Source organism: Ictidomys tridecemlineatus, chromosome 3 (genome assembly GCF_052094955.1).
Source record: "Ictidomys tridecemlineatus isolate mIctTri1 chromosome 3, mIctTri1.hap1, whole genome shotgun sequence".
Taxonomy (NCBI): domain Eukaryota; kingdom Metazoa; phylum Chordata; class Mammalia; order Rodentia; family Sciuridae; genus Ictidomys; species Ictidomys tridecemlineatus.
In genome coordinates this window covers 95525511-95546951 of record NC_135479.1, presented here as the reverse complement: position 1 = coordinate 95546951, position 21441 = coordinate 95525511, and the positions used below count along the sequence as shown (strand labels likewise).

The window sequence follows — 21441 nt, the reverse complement described above, 5'->3', positions numbered from 1 at the left end:
AGGGCATCGGGGCACAGAGCCGCGGAGCCTGGCAGCTACCAGCGTGTAAAGCGGCCTCAGTTGCCATGGCGGCGCGGGGTCCGCCCCTTATGATGTCACGAACATCGTCCAATGATAGGCCGCCTTGTCCCACATCTCCCGCACAAGTGCGGCTCTGGTTGCCAAGGCAGCGCACTTGCCACGCCCTCTTTGTGACGCAACTGGCCGCGTCCAATGGGAGGGCAGCACGGCTCGCGCTCTCCCAGGGTAGGGGCCTCGGTAGCTCAGAGCGTCGCGGGCTGGGAGCTGCGCGCGGGCGCGGCGGGGTCGCCGTTTTCCAGCCAGTCCGCGTTCGCGTCCGCGTCCGCGTCCGCCGCCCCGGCGGCTGCCAGGATGTTCGGGATGCTGAACAACGGCTTCGAGGACGACCCCTTTTTCTCGTGAGTGTCGGACCTGGAAAGAAGGGAGGGAATCGGGGCTCGGGGAAGAAAGGACGTGGGGACCTGGAGGGTCTGGGCGCGAGGCGGGGAGGGTCCGGGGACTCGGGAGCCAGGAGGCTGAGGACCGTAAGGTCCGGGGTCGCAGAGAGGACGTGGGGGCGCGGGGCGGGATAAGCGGACGCGAGGGCCAAGAGGGCCGAAGACCACAGGCTCTAGGGTCGCCGAGCAGGACGGGAGGACGTTGGGGCGTGGGACGATGAGGGGAGGATCTTGAGGTGCTGGACGGGACCGGAGGATGCGGGAGCTATGAGGGTCTGGGCGCGGAGCGGGGAGGGTCCAGGGCGCGGGGCGAGAGGGCTGGGGACCGCAGGGTCTTGGGGCGAGGGGAGAGGAGGACTCGGGGGCGTGGGGACCGCAGGGTCCGAGGCACGCGGCCGGGCGGGAGCGCTCGTGGGTGCGGACTGCTCTCGGACTGGCCACCAGACTGCCCTGACCTCGAGCAGATTTGCCTCGGCAAGTGCGGGGCCCTGTAGGTGACGCGGGCGCAGCTGCTGGCGAGAACTAGGCTCTCAGCACCTTTTCGCGACCACTTTTCTGCGAATCCTGGCTGGGAACATCTCTTAGGACCCGAAGAGCTCTTAAATTGGGGACGTTTTATGGCTACGTGCTTGGTGTGAGTAGGTTGTGACCAGAGCCTCAGGTGCTAGGTGCAGGTTGCTAGGTGCACTGTTTGTTTCTTTGGTCGCCTTGCTCACAAAGCTAGCCCAGTTTGGAAAAGGGACCCTTTTCAAAAGACCCAGTAGGGCACATAAGTGGACATCCAATACCTAGGTGAACAAGAGCGATTACTTTGTGAGTGGTTTCCAGGGGAGTAATGGCATGCCCCAGGAAGAAGGCATCTGGAGTTGTTTCACTAGGATCCAATTTTTTTTTTTTAATTCTTCCTTTGGCCATAACATCCTCTAATTGGATACTCAAGATAGCTTAGCTTTGTGATGCTTTTTTGCCCAAGTGTTTTGCCAGTTTGAATTTTGACTTTGTCCTAATTTATTTTGATTATTGAATTTTGTCTAGCTTAGGGAACTTTTTTTAAGGTTGAAATATTACAGCTTGCTGCACAGGTTTTTAAATTTTGTTTTTAAAGAAAAAACTATCCGTAGATTATTAGTTCAGCCATTGAATAATTCTTATGCAAATGTGACATCAGTTCAGTGAACAGTTTGAGTGGTATTGTATCCCTGATTGTAAGAAAAGGAGCAATGACCTTAATTAAGCCATGAATGTAATTAAGTCTCCTTTCAAATGTCTAGCAGAAGTGTAATTTAAGTGTTGGGTGAGTCCTTCAGGGCAAAGCCATGGTTGAGATTCAGAGTCAGGAATAGTAACAGACCACAAATAGTAGGCATGTATCAAAGAACACTCTTCTCTGTGCTGAGCAGGAGAAAGCTGTCAACTACTTTGAGTGGGGCTTTCTTCACTTTCTGTAGCTGCCTTCAAAAGCAGACAGCCATATCAGAAAGTAGGATAACAGGATTGTGATTGACTTTACAAAAGCAATTTCATGCTTGTAATTTCTTTTCTTTAATTATACATAAAGTAAACACACTTGGGGATACAGGAAAAAGAATGAATTTATATTTTATCTCAGATAATCTTTCATTTGACTCACCCCTTTTATCCTAACCCCAAATGAAATGAGTATCCATTACTTTGATGAGTTAAAACACAAGGAATTTAGACGTGGCAAACATGTTAAATAATCCACTGACCTTAAGAACATACAAGAGAAGTGGAACACATAGCCCGTGTCCACCATTTTCATATAGATACTGCCTGGGTTGTGAGCATTATAGTGACCTTTTGATTCCCTAGTGGAGAACTTAACAGGGAGAGTATTTAATAAAAGCTGTTCAGTGGTGATCTGGTGTCCTTTACTCTCTGTCTTGTAGTTAATTTGTAGTATTTTGTTGGTTGCTGAAAGTAATTACTATTTGCATTCAAAAATGCCATTAATGTTGGCATTTTCTAATGAGAGCACTACCATTTTCTATGTAATCCATTAGTTCACAGTTGAGCCTAGTCAAGCACATTCTACTAACTTACTAATTATTTAAAAATAGACAGACAAAAATACATTAATTTCTTGGAAATAAAATTAGAATTATTAGTTTCTAACAAAATAGAGATAGATTAATAAAATATGATAGTCAGATAATAGATTATTAAATGTTTAAAAGATTTGAATAAAAAACCCTCTGTACTTTTGAATTCAAATATATCCAGTTTCAATGTTTACCTTCTCATAATAGTATATATTAAACAATTTGTTTATCAGAAAATTAAAGGAAAACTTTTGGGCCAGGGCTGGTCTCAGTGTTAGAGTTCTTGCCTCGCATGTGTGAGGCACTGGGTTCGATCCTTAGCACCACTTTCAAAAATAAGCAAATAAAATAAAGGCATACTGTCCATCAACAACTAAAAAAGGAAACTTTTAAAATAATAGTTTAAAATTTGATGTTTAATGTTTTATTGTGTATTTGGGACTTAGAAAAAAAAAACTTGTGTATCTAATTATGTCAGGAGCCGAATTTATTTCAATGAGAAAATTTCCTTATTTTCAAATATGCTTTCTTAAATAATATTGTAATTTGGTTAAAAGAACAAGTGTTAAGCATTTCCTGCCATGTAATTTTCTCTCAAGAATACTACTTTCTATCAAACTTGTATTTGCTTAATTTTAACAACTGTGTGTGCGCGTGTTTAGATATGTATAGACAGGAAAATTAATTTGAGGATAAAATGATTTTGGCATCATGATACCCTCAAGAATGTGGATTATAAAACTTCAGATATATTTAGCATAAGCCAGACTTTTCTACCTGGTATAGAAATGTGAACTTTGAATCTATGAGCTACAGAAATGAGTTCCTGAACAGGAAAATCTACAAAGAATAGCTGTGTTACTATATATATTGGTTAGAGATGGAAGGCAAAGAGCAGGCTAGTGGATCTGCTTTATTTTTTAGGAATCAGTTACTGTGGTACTGAGCCAGCCAGCTCTTGATATGAGCATAACATTGAGATCTGACCAGTCTTTGGTCCAAGTTCCCTACAGGTTTTTTCAGGAGTTGCTTCTGTTGTTTTGGGGTTGACAGGAGCTAAGATACACATACCCCCAGCCTCTGCTATTTCTTGTGCACCATAGAGATGATTGGGTTGATTGGAGAACACTGTTGATTGGAGAACCTGTGCACTGATGGCGCTGAGAGTGAGTGCACTCCTTGTGCAAGGGTGCATGGACTGTTCTGGTGGCTGGGAGCACTCTCACAGCAGGAAATAAAGGAGTCACAGCTTTCAGGGCTGCTTGCTTCCATGTTTTCCCAGTCAGTCTGAGGAGGGCCCTTCCCCAAGATGTCACAGTTGGGCCTGGTGTGGTGGCACATGCCTGTAATCCCAGAGGCTCAGGAGGCTGAGGCAGGAGGATCATGTGTTCAAAGCCAGCCCCCAGCAAAAGTGAGGCATTAAGCAACTCACTGAGACCCTGTCTCTAAGTAAAATACAAAATAGGGCTTGGGATGTGACATGCTCAGTGGTCGAGTGCCCTGAGTTTAATCCCCAGTATCCCTCCCCCCAAAAATGATGCTATATTTGGATATAATTAGTATTTTGACACCTTTCATTCTGTTGCTTAATAAAGGCAAGGAGAATACTCAGCTAAAATACAGGGCTGTGATTTTCAAAGTCCAGCTTTATGCTAAGAACTCAGTAGCTATTGTGACTTTCAGCATCTACAGTAATTTTTTCAGAAATATTTTGATATGGAAATTTTTTGTAAGTAAATTTTGCAAATTTCAAGATCCTATTTGAGGGCTGGGGTTATGGCTCAGTGGTAAAGTGCTTGCCCAGCGTAGAGTGCTTGCCCAGCATGTGTGAGACATTGGGTTTGATCCTCAGCACTACATACAAATAAATTAATAAAGGTATTGTGTCCAGCTATAACTTAAAAAAATGTTTAAAAAATATTCTATTTCATAGAATGAAGCTCTATAATCCTTAGTCTTTAATTGAAGTAATATTTCAGGTAAATTATTCATTTGGGGCATTATTTCTAATGTCAAAACTTGGATTATCCAAGTTTTTTTTTTTAAGGGATTAGTCTACTTCAAACTAGGGAACATTTCTTTATGATCAAGAGCTGCAATAATCTTCTAGCCAAGCTTTTTACCAGGACTATGTACAGTAGAAGGGAGGGAGTCTCCTTAGTGAATGGGAGTGTCATGTCTGTGATCTGAGAACCTATGGAATGAAGTAATGCTTTCTTACTTAGAAGGACAGATAGCTATATACACACTAAAGAAAATTGTAACTTGGGTAAAGTATGTATTTTGTGTATGTGTGCGTGATAGAATCTTTAAAAAAGGAACTTATTCTGAAAGGAAACATTACCAGTCCTTAAAAAGAACAGCAATTCAGTAACTTTTGTGTTTTAATAATTTGCAAAAAAAAAAAAAAGATAAGGGTTTTGACATATTTTGGGGGAGGCAACAATTTATTTTCCTGCTTTGTGAGATAATCTGGATGTTAAACAATATGGAGTAGAAAGAACATTTGGGACCAGATTTCTTTGAGCTTGGTTGTAGTTTGTGTCACCAGTCCTGAAAGACTTGGTTGGCCATGGTGATAGGAAAAGTAAGTTTGTGCTGATTTTGCTTATGGAAAGTCTGAAAACCATAGGAAGTTTGGTAAAGAAAATAATGCAACCCTATTATCTAGGAGTATTTTGTTTCTCTTTTCCATATATGAATTCTTCCCCATTGAGATCCGACTTTAAGGTTAAATATCTGTTTACTCAATATATACCATGAGCACTTCCCTCATCTTTAGCTATTTTTTCAAGTGTGATTTTAGAGTCTGCAAATGTTTGGATACACAAAGAATATTTTTCACATTAATCTAACTAATTTCAGATTATTACCTTAGACTAACTCATGTACATGAAACAACTGTTGTAAGATATGAACTTCTTAAAGCCTCATGATATTTTCAATTGGCTGCCCTAGGATAATGAAATACTTATGTGCAAAAATTAACGTGAATGGGGGAGAAATACATAAAATACTATTTCTCATTTGAGAAAACAAATGATTAAAATTTTAAAATATTAAATCAACCTCTTGCTTTTAAAAGTTCTATTTTTACTTTGAGAAAAGTGAATTTAAATTTGAGCAGAGACCCTTATGACCATACCTATGAGCAGCAGCTCTTCTGGTAGACAAGCTGAAGCTTCTAGAAGGCCCACTGGGATGCCCTTCAATAGATGAATGGATAAAAAAATGTGGCATCTTTACACAATGGAGTACTATGCAGCAATAAAAAATGACAAAATCATAGAATTTGCAGGGAAATGGATGGCACTAGAGCAGATTATGCTTAGTGAAGCTAGTCAATCCCTAAAAAACAAATACCAAATGTCTTCTTTGATGTAATGAGAGCAACTATGAACAGAGCAAGGAGGAAGAGCAGGAAGAAAAGACTGACATTTAACAGAGTCATGAGATGGGAGGGAAAGGGAGAGAAAAGGGAAATTGCATGGAAATGAAGGGAGACCCTCATTGCTATACAAAATTACATATAAGAGGTTGTGAGGGGAATGGGAAAATAAACAAGGAGAGTAATGAATTACAGTAAATGGGGTAGAGAGAGAAGAAGGGAGGGGAGGGGAGGGGGGATAGTACGGGATAGGAAAGGTAGCAGAATATAACAATTACTAATTGGGCATTATGTAAAATTGTGGATGTATAACCGACGTGATTCTGCAATCTGCATTTGGGGTAAAATTGGGAGTTCATAACCCACTTCAATCTAATGTATGAAATATGATATGTCAAGAGCTTTTGTAATGTTGTGAACAACCAATAAAAAAAATTAAAAAAAAAATAGAAGGCCCACTGGCTCTTCCAGAATGGCCTGACCCACTTTTGTGGATCTTCTGTTCATGTTGCTCACAAATTCACATGATTTTTTATATTTAGTGTATGTGTGAGTATGTCGACTCCTATTAAACAAAAACCTGGATAGCATTTCAAATTAGTCACATTTAGTTGATGAATGTGTGGCCCAATTATAATGCAGTGAGAAATACTCAGTACATTTTATGATTCTGTGGAAAAGTAATAGCTGTTTAATTCTCACTTATTCACAGAACAAAATCTGGTGTTCCCTGAAGAATTTTTCTTCATTGCAGTTGAATCTCATCCACATATTTAAAGGAAAAGTTGGCTGTTTTCCTAAGTAACTACAGAGTAGTAATACAGCCTTTATACTAGTTATGTACTCTAAGCTCTGTGTGTGTTTAGTGAGTGAAGCTCTGCACAGCTTAAATTGCCATCTTAAAACATTAGTGGTCTGAAATCCCTTAACCCCATGTTCAACAAAGGTATAACAAATACTGTTAGCAATCTTATTTTTGAAGTGGGAATTAGAAATTGTTCTTTAGCAAGTCATTTATGACTTTTAGAGCTACTTGAACCTTCCTTCAAATAAAAAATAGGCAGACAGACAAAATTTTGATTTCTTAATTTTAACATAACTTTTTGATCTTTAGGTCTTGATTTCAGAAACACAAATCAGCTTCCTCTCTGCCCTCTAGTATGCTGAAACATGAGCTCTTCATTGTGTGCTGTTGATCCACTCCATTTGCAAGTTGACACAACTTTCTCTTAGCACTAGTTGCCTATGATTCTGCTAGAATAGTGTTATGGTTTGGATGTCAGATGTCCCCAAAAGCTCACATATGAGACAATGCAAGAAGTTTAGAGGAGAAATGTTTGGGGTTGTAAAAGTCTTAACCCAATCCTTGATAGGAATTGAGTGGTAACTGAAGTGGTTGGGTATGGTTGAAGGAGATGGGAATTGAGGGTATAGATATGGGGTATATGTTTTGTATCTCAAAAATGGAGACTCTCTCTGCTTACTGATCACCATGATTTGAGCTGCTTCCCTCTGCTACACACTCACCAAGATGTTCAGCCTCACCTTGAGCCCAGACCTGGAGCCGGCCTTCTATGAACTAAGACCTCTGAAACCATGAGCCCTCAAATAAAGTTTTCCTCCTCTACAGTTGTGCTGGTTGGGTCCTTTAGTCACAGCAGCAAAAAAGCTGACTAAAGCAAATAATGATTCTTCAATTTTTAACAGGTGGAAAGTCTGGGGATGGCAATCTGTTAAACTACTGTGGGGGGCTCAGGACGTGAGGAGCTGGGAGGTCATCACTTGATCCTGTCAGCAACTTGAAAGTTGCACACAAAGAAGACAACAGCTTTTCTTAGATTGTCAAAGTGCAATCACAGGATGACCAGCTGCCCCAGCAAGTGGACACAGGCGAATACAGAGGCTCACAACTCACCTAAACAGAAATCCACAACGAGAAACCATCTCAGAAACACCTGTGCCTTCTTTGTTGGGGGATCAGTGTGAACAAGGGTGAGTTGAAAGCTGGAGAAGGACTGAATCATGGGGTGTTGGACCCTCACTTTTGTGAGTCTTATGCATTAGAGCTCTGGTGAATATTGGGAACAATCTCTTGGTTCTGGTAGGGTGTTTGGGAAAGTAGTCATCTTAAAATTGGCCACCTCATTCTGGTTTTTATTATTATTATTATTATTTTGGTATTTGTAGATGTAGAAAATGCCTTTTTTATTTATTTTTATTTAGTACTGAGGATTGAACCCAGTGCCTCATGCATGCTAGGCAAGCACTCTGCTGCTGAGCCATAGCCCCAGCCCCCTCATTGATTTTTTAAAATATTTTTTAGTTATAGGTGGACACAATGTTTTTATTTTATATTTATGCAGTGCTGAGGATGGAACCCAGTGCCTCACGCATGCTAGCGAGCGCTCTACCTCTGAGCCACAACCCCAGCCCCTCATTCTGTTTTTAATAAGGCCTGTGATCAGGAGAAAGAGTTTTAAACCATGGGATGGTGGGGGTACCCAACTCCAGCTTCTCCAGCCATCCTATCCCATTGAAGGAGGATCAAGACCCATTGGTGGCATTCAGTGTCCAGGGCACAGATTAACAGAAGCCTGAGACCCAGTCTTATGACTACTGCCTCCCCACCTCATCAATACTGTGCACCATGGGCCTTCATTCAGTGTATCATGTACACCCTTCAGCAAAGAGTCAGTAGGCATGGTCTGAAGGCAGAAATTGGTTTGAAGAGGCTGAACAAGCTTCTGAACTGAATTGGCTGTGGCATGGATTTTGATGTGCTTAGACCAGGAAGTTAAAAAACTATGAGTAATATGCTAAAGGCCTTAGTAGGAAAAGCAGGCAACAAACAAGAACAGACAAAAGCAGAGAGATGGAACATCTGAAGGAGGATAAGAGAAATGTTAGAGATTAAAAAAAAACCAAAAAACCACTAACAGAAAGAAGAATGCCTCTGCTGGGCTTACTGGTAGACCAAACACAGCTGAGGAAAGAGTCACTGAGCTTGGGGAGACTGAAGCAGAGACTGAGCAGAGACTGAAGAAAGCAATATCCAAAGACTGGTTGGTGCAACTACAGAAGGTGTATTATGTGTAGTGAAACTGCAGAAGCCAAAGAAAAAGAGAAAGGAGCAGGTGCAATACTTGAAACAACAAGAGCCAAGAATTTCTCCAGATTGATCAAACCACAGGTCCAGGAAGTTCAGCAAACACCAAGCAGGATAAATGCCAAATGCTGAACCTAGGGTATCATATTTGACCCTCGGGAAATCAAAGACAGAACATGGTGAAAGAAGCCAGAGGGAAAACATCCTACCTTAAGAAGATTAGAACGTGAATTTTACCTGACTTCTCAGAAACCATGTAAGCAAGAAGAGGGTGGCATGAAATATTTGATGTCAAGAGAAAAGACCCACAAACCTAGAATTCTGTGTTATACAAAATTTTTCTTCAAAAGTGAGGTGGAAATAAAGATTTTTTTAGACAAGCAAAAACTGGAGTTATTGCCCATAGACTGGCCCAGCAAGAAATGTTAATAGAAGATCTTCAGAGAAAAGGAAAATGAAACAGGTCAGACACTCTTCTCTACATACACAAAGGAAGAGCATAGGGAACAGGTGAGGGAAGTAAAAGCCTTTTCTTAATCTAACAGGGAAGTTTTTCCAGAGTAATGACATGTGTTTGATGATGTGCTGAATGACAACAGTGATGCAAGCAAGGGAAGGGGTTATTCGAATGTACTTGCCCCTTGAATCAGTGTGACGTTATTTGACAGTGGACTTGGAGAGTTGTAAATTCATATTGTAACTTCAGGACAACCTCCAGAAGTAAGCTTTCACAGAGCTGTATGAAAAATTACCTTATGATTCTTGTATGCATTTTATCTCCATCTTTGTATGTATGTGCATATGTATGTGTGTAAGTGTGTGTGTGTGTGTGTGTGTTTGTGTGTGTGTGAAAGAGAATTTATTCTTTATTACATTGGTTTGTTTTAGTGGGAAAGGATGAAATGTATAATAATCTCAATAAACCTAATACTCTGATGTCTTCATTTAAATATATTCATAAACAAATTAATTTAGTAGAACTATAATTTTTATCTTGTTAATAACCAGCCTTCAACTACAGAACAGGTTCATTTGAAACATTTTATTTAACAAATTTCTACATTCATCTTTCAAAAATCTCAAATTGAGTTCAAGTTTTAATTTTTGGAATATAGTTTTTGCCTTAGCATATTTAAAAAATTAAATTCCCAAGTAATAACAGCTGGAAAGTGTTAATTTGTTGAAACACAAAAATTGCTAGCATCTTACCAGAAGCATAAAACTTTGAGCCATTTATATGCTTCCTCTCCTGTGTTGAGGAGGCTCAGATTTCTCTCCTATGCAGGTGCAAGAAGATCAGTAGGGGAAATTCCAGGCACCCTGAAAGCTAGGAAATACTTTTTCTAAAGGCATAACATTAGATAATAAGTATAATAATAATTATTGAAACTGTACTGCTTACAGATGTAATCTATGTAAAAATACTAGCCTACCACTCCAGAAGATGGCAGAGTGGAGCTAGGTGGTGATCCCCAACTCCTCCACAGCACAGAAGGGAGGTGGTAAAAGAATAGCTGACAGGAAAGAGCTTTACTACAAATTTCTATCTGGATTAGAGGAACTGGGAAGAATAGTATCAACAAGTTTTGTTATTTTCCTAAGATTGAATGTCTTTTCTCTGAAGTAATTTTAGTAAATAGGGTTCAGTAACTTACCTCAAAATGGTGCTAATATTGGGAACAGCAGAAGACAAACATTGAGTGAAAGTATCAATACCTGGATATTTGCCCAGCCTGGGTCTCATAAGAGAAAGAAACATACAACTAGGCCCTTGGATAAAAGAAGTGTGATAATCAGTGCAATAGATGGATAAACCTACAAACAGTATGAAAAAGCAAGGGAACAAACCACCCCAAACAGCCCACAATATGTCAATAAAAAAATTAATCCCATTAACAGCACAATGGAGGAAATGTCTGAGAAAGAATTCAGAAAGTTCATACTTGAACTATTCAGAGAGCTAAAAGATGATATAAAGAGTGAAATTAAAGAAAAAACTATAGGAAGTGTAATAAGATCACTTTAGTAAAAAGTAGAGATTCTAAAAAGAACTAACTGGAAATGCTGGAAATGAAAGACTCAATAAATCAAGTTATTGAGTTAAGAATTAATTTTAATAGGAAGCATCATAAATAGATTAGACCACTTTGAAGATAGATTTTTAGGCCTTGAAGAAAAAGTACATAATCTTAACTATAATGTCAACAATAAAAAAGTTGATCATGACCAGAATACTTAAGAAATTTGGGATAACATCAAGAGACCAAATTTAAGAATGATTAGGGTACAAAAAGACTCTGAAGTGCAAACTAAAGAAATGCTCAATCTCTTCACTTTCCAAATATTAGGAAAGATTATGGAAATTCAAATACAAGATGTATAAAGAATTCCAAACATACAAGATCAAAAGAAATCCTCTCCCAGACACATTACAATGATAATGCCTAATATATAGAAGGAGGATAGAGTTTTAAAAGCTGCAAGAGAAAAATGACAGGTCACATTTAGAGATAAGCAAATTTTGATTTTAATCGATTCCTCAACCCAGACTCTAAAAGCCAGAAGGGCTTGGAATAATATCTACCAAGACCTGAAAGAAAGCAGGTATCTTCAAGATTACAAAATCCAGAAAAACTATCCTTCAGAATTGAATATGAAATAAAAACTTTTAATGTTGAGTGGAAAGTAAAAAATCATAACCACTAAGCCTTCACTAAAAAAAAACATACTCAATGAAATATTTCATGCAGAAGGAATGAAAAATAAAAATGAAAGCCAGCATAGAGATGAATTGCATAGTCTATGAAAGGAGAATCAAGTCTGAATTAAGCATTAGAAATAAGTCAAAATGTCAGGAAATAAAAATAATCTCTATGATAATATTTACTGTAAATAGTCTAAACACTTCAGTCAAAAGATATAGATTGGCAGATTGGATTAAAAAAGCAAGACCCAACCACGTGTTGTTTGCAAGAGACTTGCCTTACAAAGATATCCACAGACTGAAGATGAATGAGTGGGAAAATGATACCCTAAACAAGCAGGAGTGGCTATTCTCCTAACAAAGTAGACTTCAAGCCAGAATTAATTAGAAGAGACTAAGAAGGTCACTTAATACTGGTTAATAGAATCATCCAACAAGATTCAATGATTGTAAATATGCCCCAAGCAACAGTGAATATACATACACAAAACAAATTTTTCTCAATATAATGAATCAAATAGACCCCAACTGGGTATACTGGATGATTTCAACTTAACTCTCTAGTAAATAGATCATCCAGACATAATCTAAGTAAAGACTCTTGAGAACTAAAAAATATTATTAATCAGATGGACCTAACAGACATCTATAGACTATTTCATCCACTGACAACTCAATTTACTTTCTTTTTAGCAGAATATGGAATGTTTTTTAAAATAGATAATACTTCAGTGTACAAAGCAAATCTTAGTAAATGCAAAAAAATTAGACATGATTTCATACATCCTATCAGATAATAATGGAATAAAATGAGAAATCAATGATAAGATAAAAATTCAAATCTCTAACACCTGGAGATTAAATAAATACTCTGATAAATGAGTAGTAATAGGAAATCAGAAGAAATTTTAAAACAATTCTTAGAAACAAAATGAGAATCGAGATACAACACATCAAACTCTCAGGGCAGTATAAAGGCAGTTTTAAAAGAAAAAGCACTGAGTTCCTACATTAAAAAAATAAATGTCAAATAATCTAACCTTACACCCCAAAGCCCTAGGAACAAACTCACACCAAAATCAGTAGATAGGAAATAGTTAGGAAATAGATAGGAAATAAAGTCAGAGGAAAAATACAAATGATCAGTAAAAAAGGGTTAGTTGAATGCATAAGCAAGATTGATAAACCCTTAGCCAACTAACAAAATGAAGACCCAAATTAATAAAATTAGAGATGAAAAAGGAAATATCACAGACACTACTGAAATCCAAAAGATCATTAGAAACTCTTTTGAAAATTTATACTATAATAAGCTAAAAACTCTCAAAGATATCAACAGATTTCTGAAGACATGACAAATTGAACTATGAGGATATAGAAAACTTAATATAAATTGATGAAATTGATGCAACTATTAAAACTACTTATTCCAACAAAGTAAAGCCTAAGGCCAGATGGGTTCTCAGCTGAGTTTTACCTAACATGCCATGAAAGATGAGCTATACTAATTAATCAGAAGAAGTAACACTTTAAAAAAAATTTGTAGTTGTAGACAGGCAGCATGCCTTTATTTTATTTATTTTTGTATGCGGTGCTAAGGATCAAACCCAGTGCCTCACAAATGCTAGGCAAGTGCTCTGCCACTGAGCCACAGCCTCAGCCCCAAGAAGTCAATTAGCAGAACAAGGCTCTGCAAAGGGATAGATCTCAAGTGAATTTTGTTTCTCATGTGGCTCTGAAAGTTTCAGTTAGATCAGTGTTCTTGTGGATTTAACACAATAATTCCAGCTTACAATAAAAAAAATTTTTCTGAAGAATGTACTAGAAAATGACCCAAAGCAGAGACATACTGTAGAGGTCTGCACAGTTAGAAAAAGGATAAGACAACTCTAGCCTGAGGCGTACCCCATCTCCTCCACGGAGAATGGCTGGAACTCTACTGGAAGACTCAGTCTGGTTCAAAAATCAAGGACAGAGTTCAGTATAACACAGTCACTGAAAAGTAGAGGGAGGGGATCCCAAAAAGGAAAGAACCAAGGGTTGCAACTGTGGTTCCAGTGGTAGAGCACTTGCCTAACATGTGTGAGCACTGGTTCAATCCTCAGCACCACATTAAAAAAAAATAAAGATATAAATTTGCTGAACAAGGGCTGGGGATGTGGCTCAAGCGGTAGCGCGCTCGCCTGGCATGCGTGCAGCCCGGGTTCTATCCTCAGCACCACATACCAACAAAGATGTTGTATCCGCCGAGAACTAGAAAATAAATATTAAAAAAAAATTCTCTCTCTCTCTCTCTCTCTCTCCTCTCTCACTCTCTCTTTAAAAAAAAAATACAAAAAAAAAAAAATAAATAAATTTGCTGAACAGATTAGAAAAAAAAAAAAAAGAAAGAACCAGAGAGGATAAACACCAAATACTATGAATAAAATATTAAGCTAAACCACCTGTGTATGGAACAGACTCAAAGAGCACTCAGAGTGATTTTTGCTGTCATTTAATACAGAACTTTTAGGGCTAACCAGATTAATTTTCTGCTTAAAATAAAATTCAACACTTCTAAAGAATATAGCAAAATCTAGATCTTCTACAAAATAGTAGCCACAATGTACAGGTAAGTTCAAAATTACTTAGCAAAGAAACAGATAAAAGATATTCTCCAGATAAGAGATAATCAATAGAGACTTACCTGAAGTGACTCATATATTAGAATCAACAGACAAGAATTTTAAAGCATTTATTATAATTTTGCTTAATGATGTAAAGGAAAATATGCTTGCAATGAGTGAAAAGATACAAAATCTCAGTAAAAGAAGTGAAATTATATACATATAAAACAATTGATACATACACACTAAATAAAAATTTTAGAAGTGAAAATATAAGAAAAAATCCTCTAGATGGGCTAAACAGAAAGGAGATGACAAGAAAAGTCAGTAAACTTGGAGATATGTAGTTAATCTAAATGTGAATTAACCTGAAAGCCAGAAAAAGAAAACTTGGGGTTGGATGCCGATGTCTTGGGGGGCACCAGAATCAGGAGGCACCACACACCTTTGTAGGTTCAAACAGCAATTCTTTATTCCCGCTCTCACACCGCCTCCACACAGGTCCAGGGGCAATCGCGTTCTGCTGTCTGCCCACACAATTCACCTACCCCACGAGGCTATCTCCAAATCCCATTTTAATCTCATGAGAACTCAAGGGGAACAAGCAGCAGGAACACCCTAATCCCAGCAATAATCTTCACTCTCCAACTTCCCTAAAACCCATTGTCTTAAACTGGCAACGCCTTAAACTCAAGGAGCCAGTTACTTCCTCAAACCTGATCAGCTCTAAACCTGGATCCGCCTTGGTCCTTGAGCAAGGTCACCTTATTAAAGCATGCATGCAATGTCCCATTGAATGTCCTCTAAGCAGCATGGGGTACGCTTGGCAAGGAAATTTCGATGCGTCATTCCTACTTGGTAATGGCCCTCAGCAGTTGGAGAGAAGATGATGATCCTTAGGAATCTCTAGCAGAATATTAGGATGTTGTCTAACATTAGATGTTACCAGAGAAGAAAGAATAGGGTATAAAAAGTAGTTGTAATAATAGTGGAAATGACTAGAGAGTTGAGAAGCTGTAAGAGAACTCGAAACAAGACAAACACAAGGAAACCAGGTGTAGGTCCATTATTTTCAGACTTCTAAAACAAAGTGATGAAGAAAAAAATCTGGAAAACAAAACATCAATTGGATATAACAGAAAGACATTTTGAATCAAGCACTTTTGATATCTTACCAGAAACAGCAAGATAGCAGAGGCTGAAGTAGTCTTCAAAGTATGGAATGGAAAAAAAGTCCACTTGCCTCATGAAAATATCTTTCAAGAGGAAATGGTGCCTATAATTCCATCACCTTGGGGGAGCCTGAGACAGGAGGATCCCGGGTTCCAGGCCAACCTTAGCAACTCACCCAGACCCTGTCTCAAAACAAAATATAAAGAGGATTGGTGATGCAACTCAGTGGTAGAGTACCCCTAGGTTCAGTACCAAAAGTAAATAAATAAAATAGAAGGAGAAGAAAAAATGGTGAAATGAATATTTTCAGATAAAAGAAAACCAAGAACTTGTTATAACGCATACCCAGGGGACAGGAATCGTGAAGTCAGCTCTTTAGTGAAGGACATGAAGACAGATGGCATCCTGGATGTTAGTGGAGGAGAAAAGAGCACCAGAGGGTTAAACTTGTGGATAAATGTGGAGCATCCTCTGAGATGTCAGACAATACTGTAGACATTTAATAAGAACGAGAATTCCAGGAATTAAAATTTTGTTTTAAATTTAAAAAATAAAAGTGAGAGGCTGGGGATGTGGCTCAAGCGGTAGCGCGCTCGCCTGGCATGCGGGGGGAATGGGTTTGATCCTCAGCACAACATAAAAAATAAAATGAAGATGTTGTATCCACTGAAAACTAAAAAATAAATGTTAAAAAAATCCCCCCCCCTCTCAAAAAAAATAATAATAATATTAAAATAAATAAGTAAATAAAAGTGGGTTCAGAAGCAAGAATGTTCATCACCAAAAAGTGAATTAGTACACTGGGAAATACTAGAATTTTCCTCCAATATGTAACACAGACTTAAGGGAGCAAGAAAGACTGGTTCTGAGAAGATGTGACAAGGAAGGCTCAGGTAGGCAGTATAGCGCACACCCAAAGGAAAGTCTGAAGGTCACTGCTAGGACTGATGAAAGGCTGAAGTCTTTGGGACCCAGATTGAAAGGTCAATTTCACATTTATAAGGATAGTTGTTTTCTAAATCCACATTTGATCCCATGATTATGTGACTTTAGTATGTTAAAATATATATAAAGAATCACAAGACTCATGTAATAGATTTTTTAAAAAAATATGAAAAACAGCCATTGATTTCTCTTAGCATCACTAGATGCAAGAAGATAATTGAGCTGTGTCCTCGGAATACAGAGAGGAGGTTTTGTTGATTTCTATGCCCAGGTAGGCCATTGTTTAACTTTAAAAAATTTAGCTAGGCATGGTGGTGCATGCCTGTAATCTCAGCAGCTTGAGAGGCTGAGGCAGGAGGATCACAAGTTCAAAGCCAGCCTCAGCAACTTAGCAAGGCACTTAGCAACTCAGCGAGACCCTGTCTCTAAACATTTTAAAAGGGCTGGGGATGTGTCTCAGTGGCCGAGTGTCCCTGGATTCAATCCCTGGTACAAAAAAAAAATTAGATGATATATGAGATTACTATGCTCAGATTACTAATGTTGGAATCCAGGAAGGAGAGAGAATACAAAAGCAATGTCAATTCAGAAGTCAACTGAACTTTGACAGACAAAACTAGCACCCTCCTTTCCCATATTCTTGCAGTGGCATTGTTTTTCCTTTCCTTCACTTGGAGAGAGCACAGAAGGCAGGGAGTGCAGCCACCATCCAGCCCACACCTGAAGTTCTGAACCTGGATGACTTGGAGCAGGCTGGCTGCACCTCTAGGAGAAAAGACACAGGAAGAGGAAAAGATGGCCAAGGAGCAAGTCAGGGTTGCCACTGTGAGGTTGCAGTTGTTCTGATGCAAAGAGACAAATGTTTAATCATCACTTCATCAATATTTTTCAATTTCCTGAATTATTTAGAAAGTATTCCAGCCAACAGGAAGTTGAAACTGGCTTTAGCTCTCCAGAAGTCAGGGCTCTACCTACCCCACTGCCCAACCCAGTATCTTTGACATAGGTAGTCAGTAAATATTTGTTAAATAAATGGAGGCTGTTTGCATTGAAGTAAGCAAAAACTGAACAAGAGGACCCTGACAAAACAGTTGAATAGGTTCATGGTTTTTCATGTGCAGCCCTTAGAACCTCTGCATTAGGATTGTTCGAATTACTTGCTAAAATGCAAGCTGCTAGGCCATGTTCTAGATATAGCAAATTAAAATCCTGGGTGTCAATCCAGCATGTTATTTCATGAAGTGCCTCTAGTGGGTTTCAATGTGTTCAAGTTAAAAGAAATAGTCTTTAGAGGGCAGGGAAAAGAAGATCAAACCCAGAGAAAAAAAGCATATCTTTAGGGGACAAAGCTTTTCAACATTTCAATGCCATTTGCACTTAGAAAAACGTGTATGTGTACCTGGGAGAAGATGGGAGCTAGATGTTACCAGCTCCACTTGGCCTCACTGGTTACCCAAGGCTGAGTATCAGTGTTTTGATATCCAGTAACCTATCTGTGACACTCAGAAGCTCTAGAAGCACAAGAAGTTAGAAAAAACAGTCGAAGAACTTCTGTGTTTTATCCATCAAGGCTCAAAACAGTGCACTGTTCCCATTGCTGACATTCAAGGAGAAAGAAAAATGACTTTTGGGTTTCCATATCTGGGTGGGCAAGGGAGTCCTTGCAGTTACAGTGCACAGGTGCAGGAAGCAAGAGGTGTTTGTGAAAAACAGGGTGAAGAAGCCACAAGGAAGTAGGAGGCATGTACACATAGTGCCAAAGGAAGGAAGAGAAGAGCTCAAAGAGTATCAGGGAAGGGCAAGAAGGAAGGAAAGAATGGAGACAGCTTTGCTTGCTAGATTAAAACAAACAGTTCTCATGGTTGTGGATTTCATCAATTCTGCTCACTCTGCTTTTAACAAACTAATTGTTTAGTAGTCTTAGGATCTCAACTGTCCACTTGAGTTGTAACAGGAACTAATAGTCACAGATCAAGCCACTTAGTGAGATGATGCCCTGGGAAAGGGTGTTCCTTCAAGAGCTGATGTTTTCAGGGTCTCTTTAGCTCATTCTAACTTGATATGTTTTTAATATACTGCTCTCTTGGTCACCATCTGTAGATATCCTCTCCGGCCATGTAGATGCCCTCAGTGCCATGTTAGTCTCAAGCTGCATTTTGCAACATCTCAATCCTTAGGGACTGTTTTGTGCAATCTGAAAACAGTCAGGTGGTTGTTCTTAAAATTGCTTAAATGACATTATTTTAGAAACATACCTGGTAAGTGGAGTCATGGGTCCTCTAATGACATTCAAATGCTAATTCCTGGAACCTTCAAGTGTACATGGGCAAGGAGAACTGTGTTCTCCAAGAGAACTAGGTTGTTAGTTGGCTGACCTTAAAGAGCGGACCCTGGGATTCAGGAGGGCTCACTTGAATCACTGGGATCCTTTAAATGTGTAAGAAGGAGGCAGAAGAGTCAGAGATGTGGGGTTGCTGTGCTGCTGACTTCAAAGATGGAGGAAGGGTCCAGAAGCTGAGGAATAGTCTTCAGGAGCTGGAAGAGGTGGGGAACTGTCCTCCTCTGCCTCCAGAGGGACTGCAGCCCTGCCACATCTTGACAGCCCACTGTAGACTACCGTCCTCTGCTGGAAGATGATGTGGGGCCACCCATGAGCTGCATTAAGCATTCTCTCTCAGCCTTGAGCCAAGGGGTGTTGGTCTGGCATTGCACTTGGACTGGGCTGTGCAATGCAGGTGGCCTCTACTTTCATTTGGCAGAGAGTCTTCTTCCTCTGGCTCTGGACCTGGGAATTACCATTGTGGCTAGGTAATTTCATCCTTGCCTTATTTGGTGAAGAACATCCTATCGAAACTCCTTTGTTAATTTCCCTATAAATAAAGGGATTCCAGGTGCACGCTCTCTCCAGTGTGGAAGCTGACCCTTCAGGTCCCACTCTTGATTTGAAAAATTTATATCTGTGCTGTGTGATTTTTCTCCGCCTTCTTAGCTTAATGTTGCAGCCAGTCCATTTAAACCCAGTTTGACTTGTCTGAGCGGGACAAGAGAAGATAATAGGTTTATGACTCTGGAAGTCACTGAATTAATGGCATTTTGTTAGAGCAGCAATAGGAATCTAATTAAATATCCAAGTATTATAGCCTTAATTTAAAAATATGTAAAAGTCTCATTCTCTGTTAGACTGTTATTGTACCAAGAACTATCCCATTATTCAGTCTTACTGCAAGTCTCTGCTTGACACTCAGGGTGCATAATAAACATTTACTGAATTCTAATCATCTCCTGTAGCAGATGGTCTCCCACCATTTCTTGGGAAAGTGTTTGACCATTCTTCAATGAAGGAAGTGTTTCCTTTGATGCTCACTACCCAAAAAAGCATCTCATATCCATTGCAGTCAATACCTGTGGGTCTTCTCCCTTAGTGACTTTTGATTTAGGGGACAAACTCATTTAAACTGAGTTGGTTTTCTCTGGCCCAGGTGTGTTAGTAAGTGGGACGTGGGTTCTGTGGCTTCTTAGGTCTCAGCTGCAGCTGCTCTGGAGCCAGACCACTTGACTGTCTGAGGACTCCATCCTCAACTTTTATGTCCTCGAAGCTTGTGTTGTAATACAGATCATCCCAAAATAGACTTGGCTTGTGGCAAAAATCTATAAAACTACTTACGATACATAAGCCAATTTGTAAACTATTTAGTTTTGTAGATTTGTGTTCAATTTTCTTATGTCTTTGGATGAAACTAATAGGATGATGGCAGTTTTAAACATGCTGTATGTGGGATGTGGCGTGTGCTGGGCCCTGTGCTGCTGTAACTTAGAGCAGCTGAAAGCAAGCGTGTATTAGGACACAGCTCGCATTGGTTAAGAACCAGAGCAATTGGGCTGGGTGGCTCTGCCCAGAGCCATCTCAGGAGTCTGCAGCCTTCTTGGGTCTTGATTGGTACAGAAACCACTCCTAAGTGTGAGTCGCATGGCTGTTGGCTGGTCCAGACAAGCTGGCCTTTGGTCCCTTAGGAGGCCTGTCCACAGGCTGCTGGTAGGTGGCAGGGGAGCCAGCATGCTGAGTGTGGACACTCACCATGGAGCCAAGGGCTGCTTAATTTCAGAAGCCACACCCCATCACTTGTGTCCTCTTCATTAGAAGCATATCATAGAGTCCAGCCCACATTCAGGGGAGTTGACATCAGGGCACCAGCATCAGGGCGGGGGCCATGGGAGCTGACCTAGTGGCTGACCACCACAGTGCATCAACTTATAACTTTCCCACCTGAAACGAAGTTCAATAACAGGGCTTGTGCAGCATGCCACAAACAGGTCTTCCATTTTAAATGACATGAAGTGAAAACGGAAGCCTTTGAGCTTTCAGACAGGAAATTCAGAACACGCTTGAGGATAACCATCACAGGCACTGGGACTGCGGCTCAGTGGCAGAGCACGTGCCTAACACATGAGGCACTGGGTTCAATCCTCAGCACCACATGAAAATAAAAATAAATAAATGGTTCTTTTTAGTTATACATAACATTGTGATTCATTTTTACTTAATTAAAAAAGCATGGAATATAATTTGCTCTAATTCATTCCCCAGTATTTCCCTATCCCTTCCCCCCCTACTCTATTGATCTTTCTGGTATTTACTTAATTTTTAAAATCAGTGTCTGGTGGATGTGCACGATGGTGAGATTCCCTGTAGTAGAGTCATATATGTACATATAGGAAAGTCAGTTCAGGTTCATTCCTCTGTTCTTCCCTTATCACCCCTGCCCATCTCCTTCATCTAGACCACTGATCTATCTTCTATTTTGATGGATTCTCTACCTTTTCCCCAACCCCACTAAATCTTAATAGTGCTTCTCAAACTTTTTGAGATTACAAACTAACCCACAAGTTGTTTGGCAGAAAGATCAAAAGAACCACCACCAACAACAAAAAAGATGTAGCAGAAGGCTGAGACTGTAGCTCAGTGGTAGAGTGCTTGCCTAGCATGGGTTGAAGCACTGG

At 39.7% G+C, this 21441-nt stretch overlaps 1 protein-coding gene across 3 annotated transcripts in view; it reads left to right on the top strand.

Annotated features, from left to right (window-relative positions):
* Positions 1–236: 236 nt before the first annotated feature.
* Positions 237–21441, top strand: part of Mlf1 (myeloid leukemia factor 1) — a 33071-nt gene continuing 11866 nt past the window's right edge. The window contains exon 1 of one of the 3 annotated variants that reach the window (XM_013358791.4): positions 237–419. In XM_013358791.4, the coding sequence (XP_013214245.1) occupies positions 373–419 (47 nt within the window). In that variant the 5' untranslated portion in view covers positions 237–372. Of the gene's footprint in view, positions 420–7883; positions 7902–21441 lie in introns of those variants that run through there. The other 2 variants (XM_021726631.3, XM_021726632.3) reach the window with 2 other exon arrangements.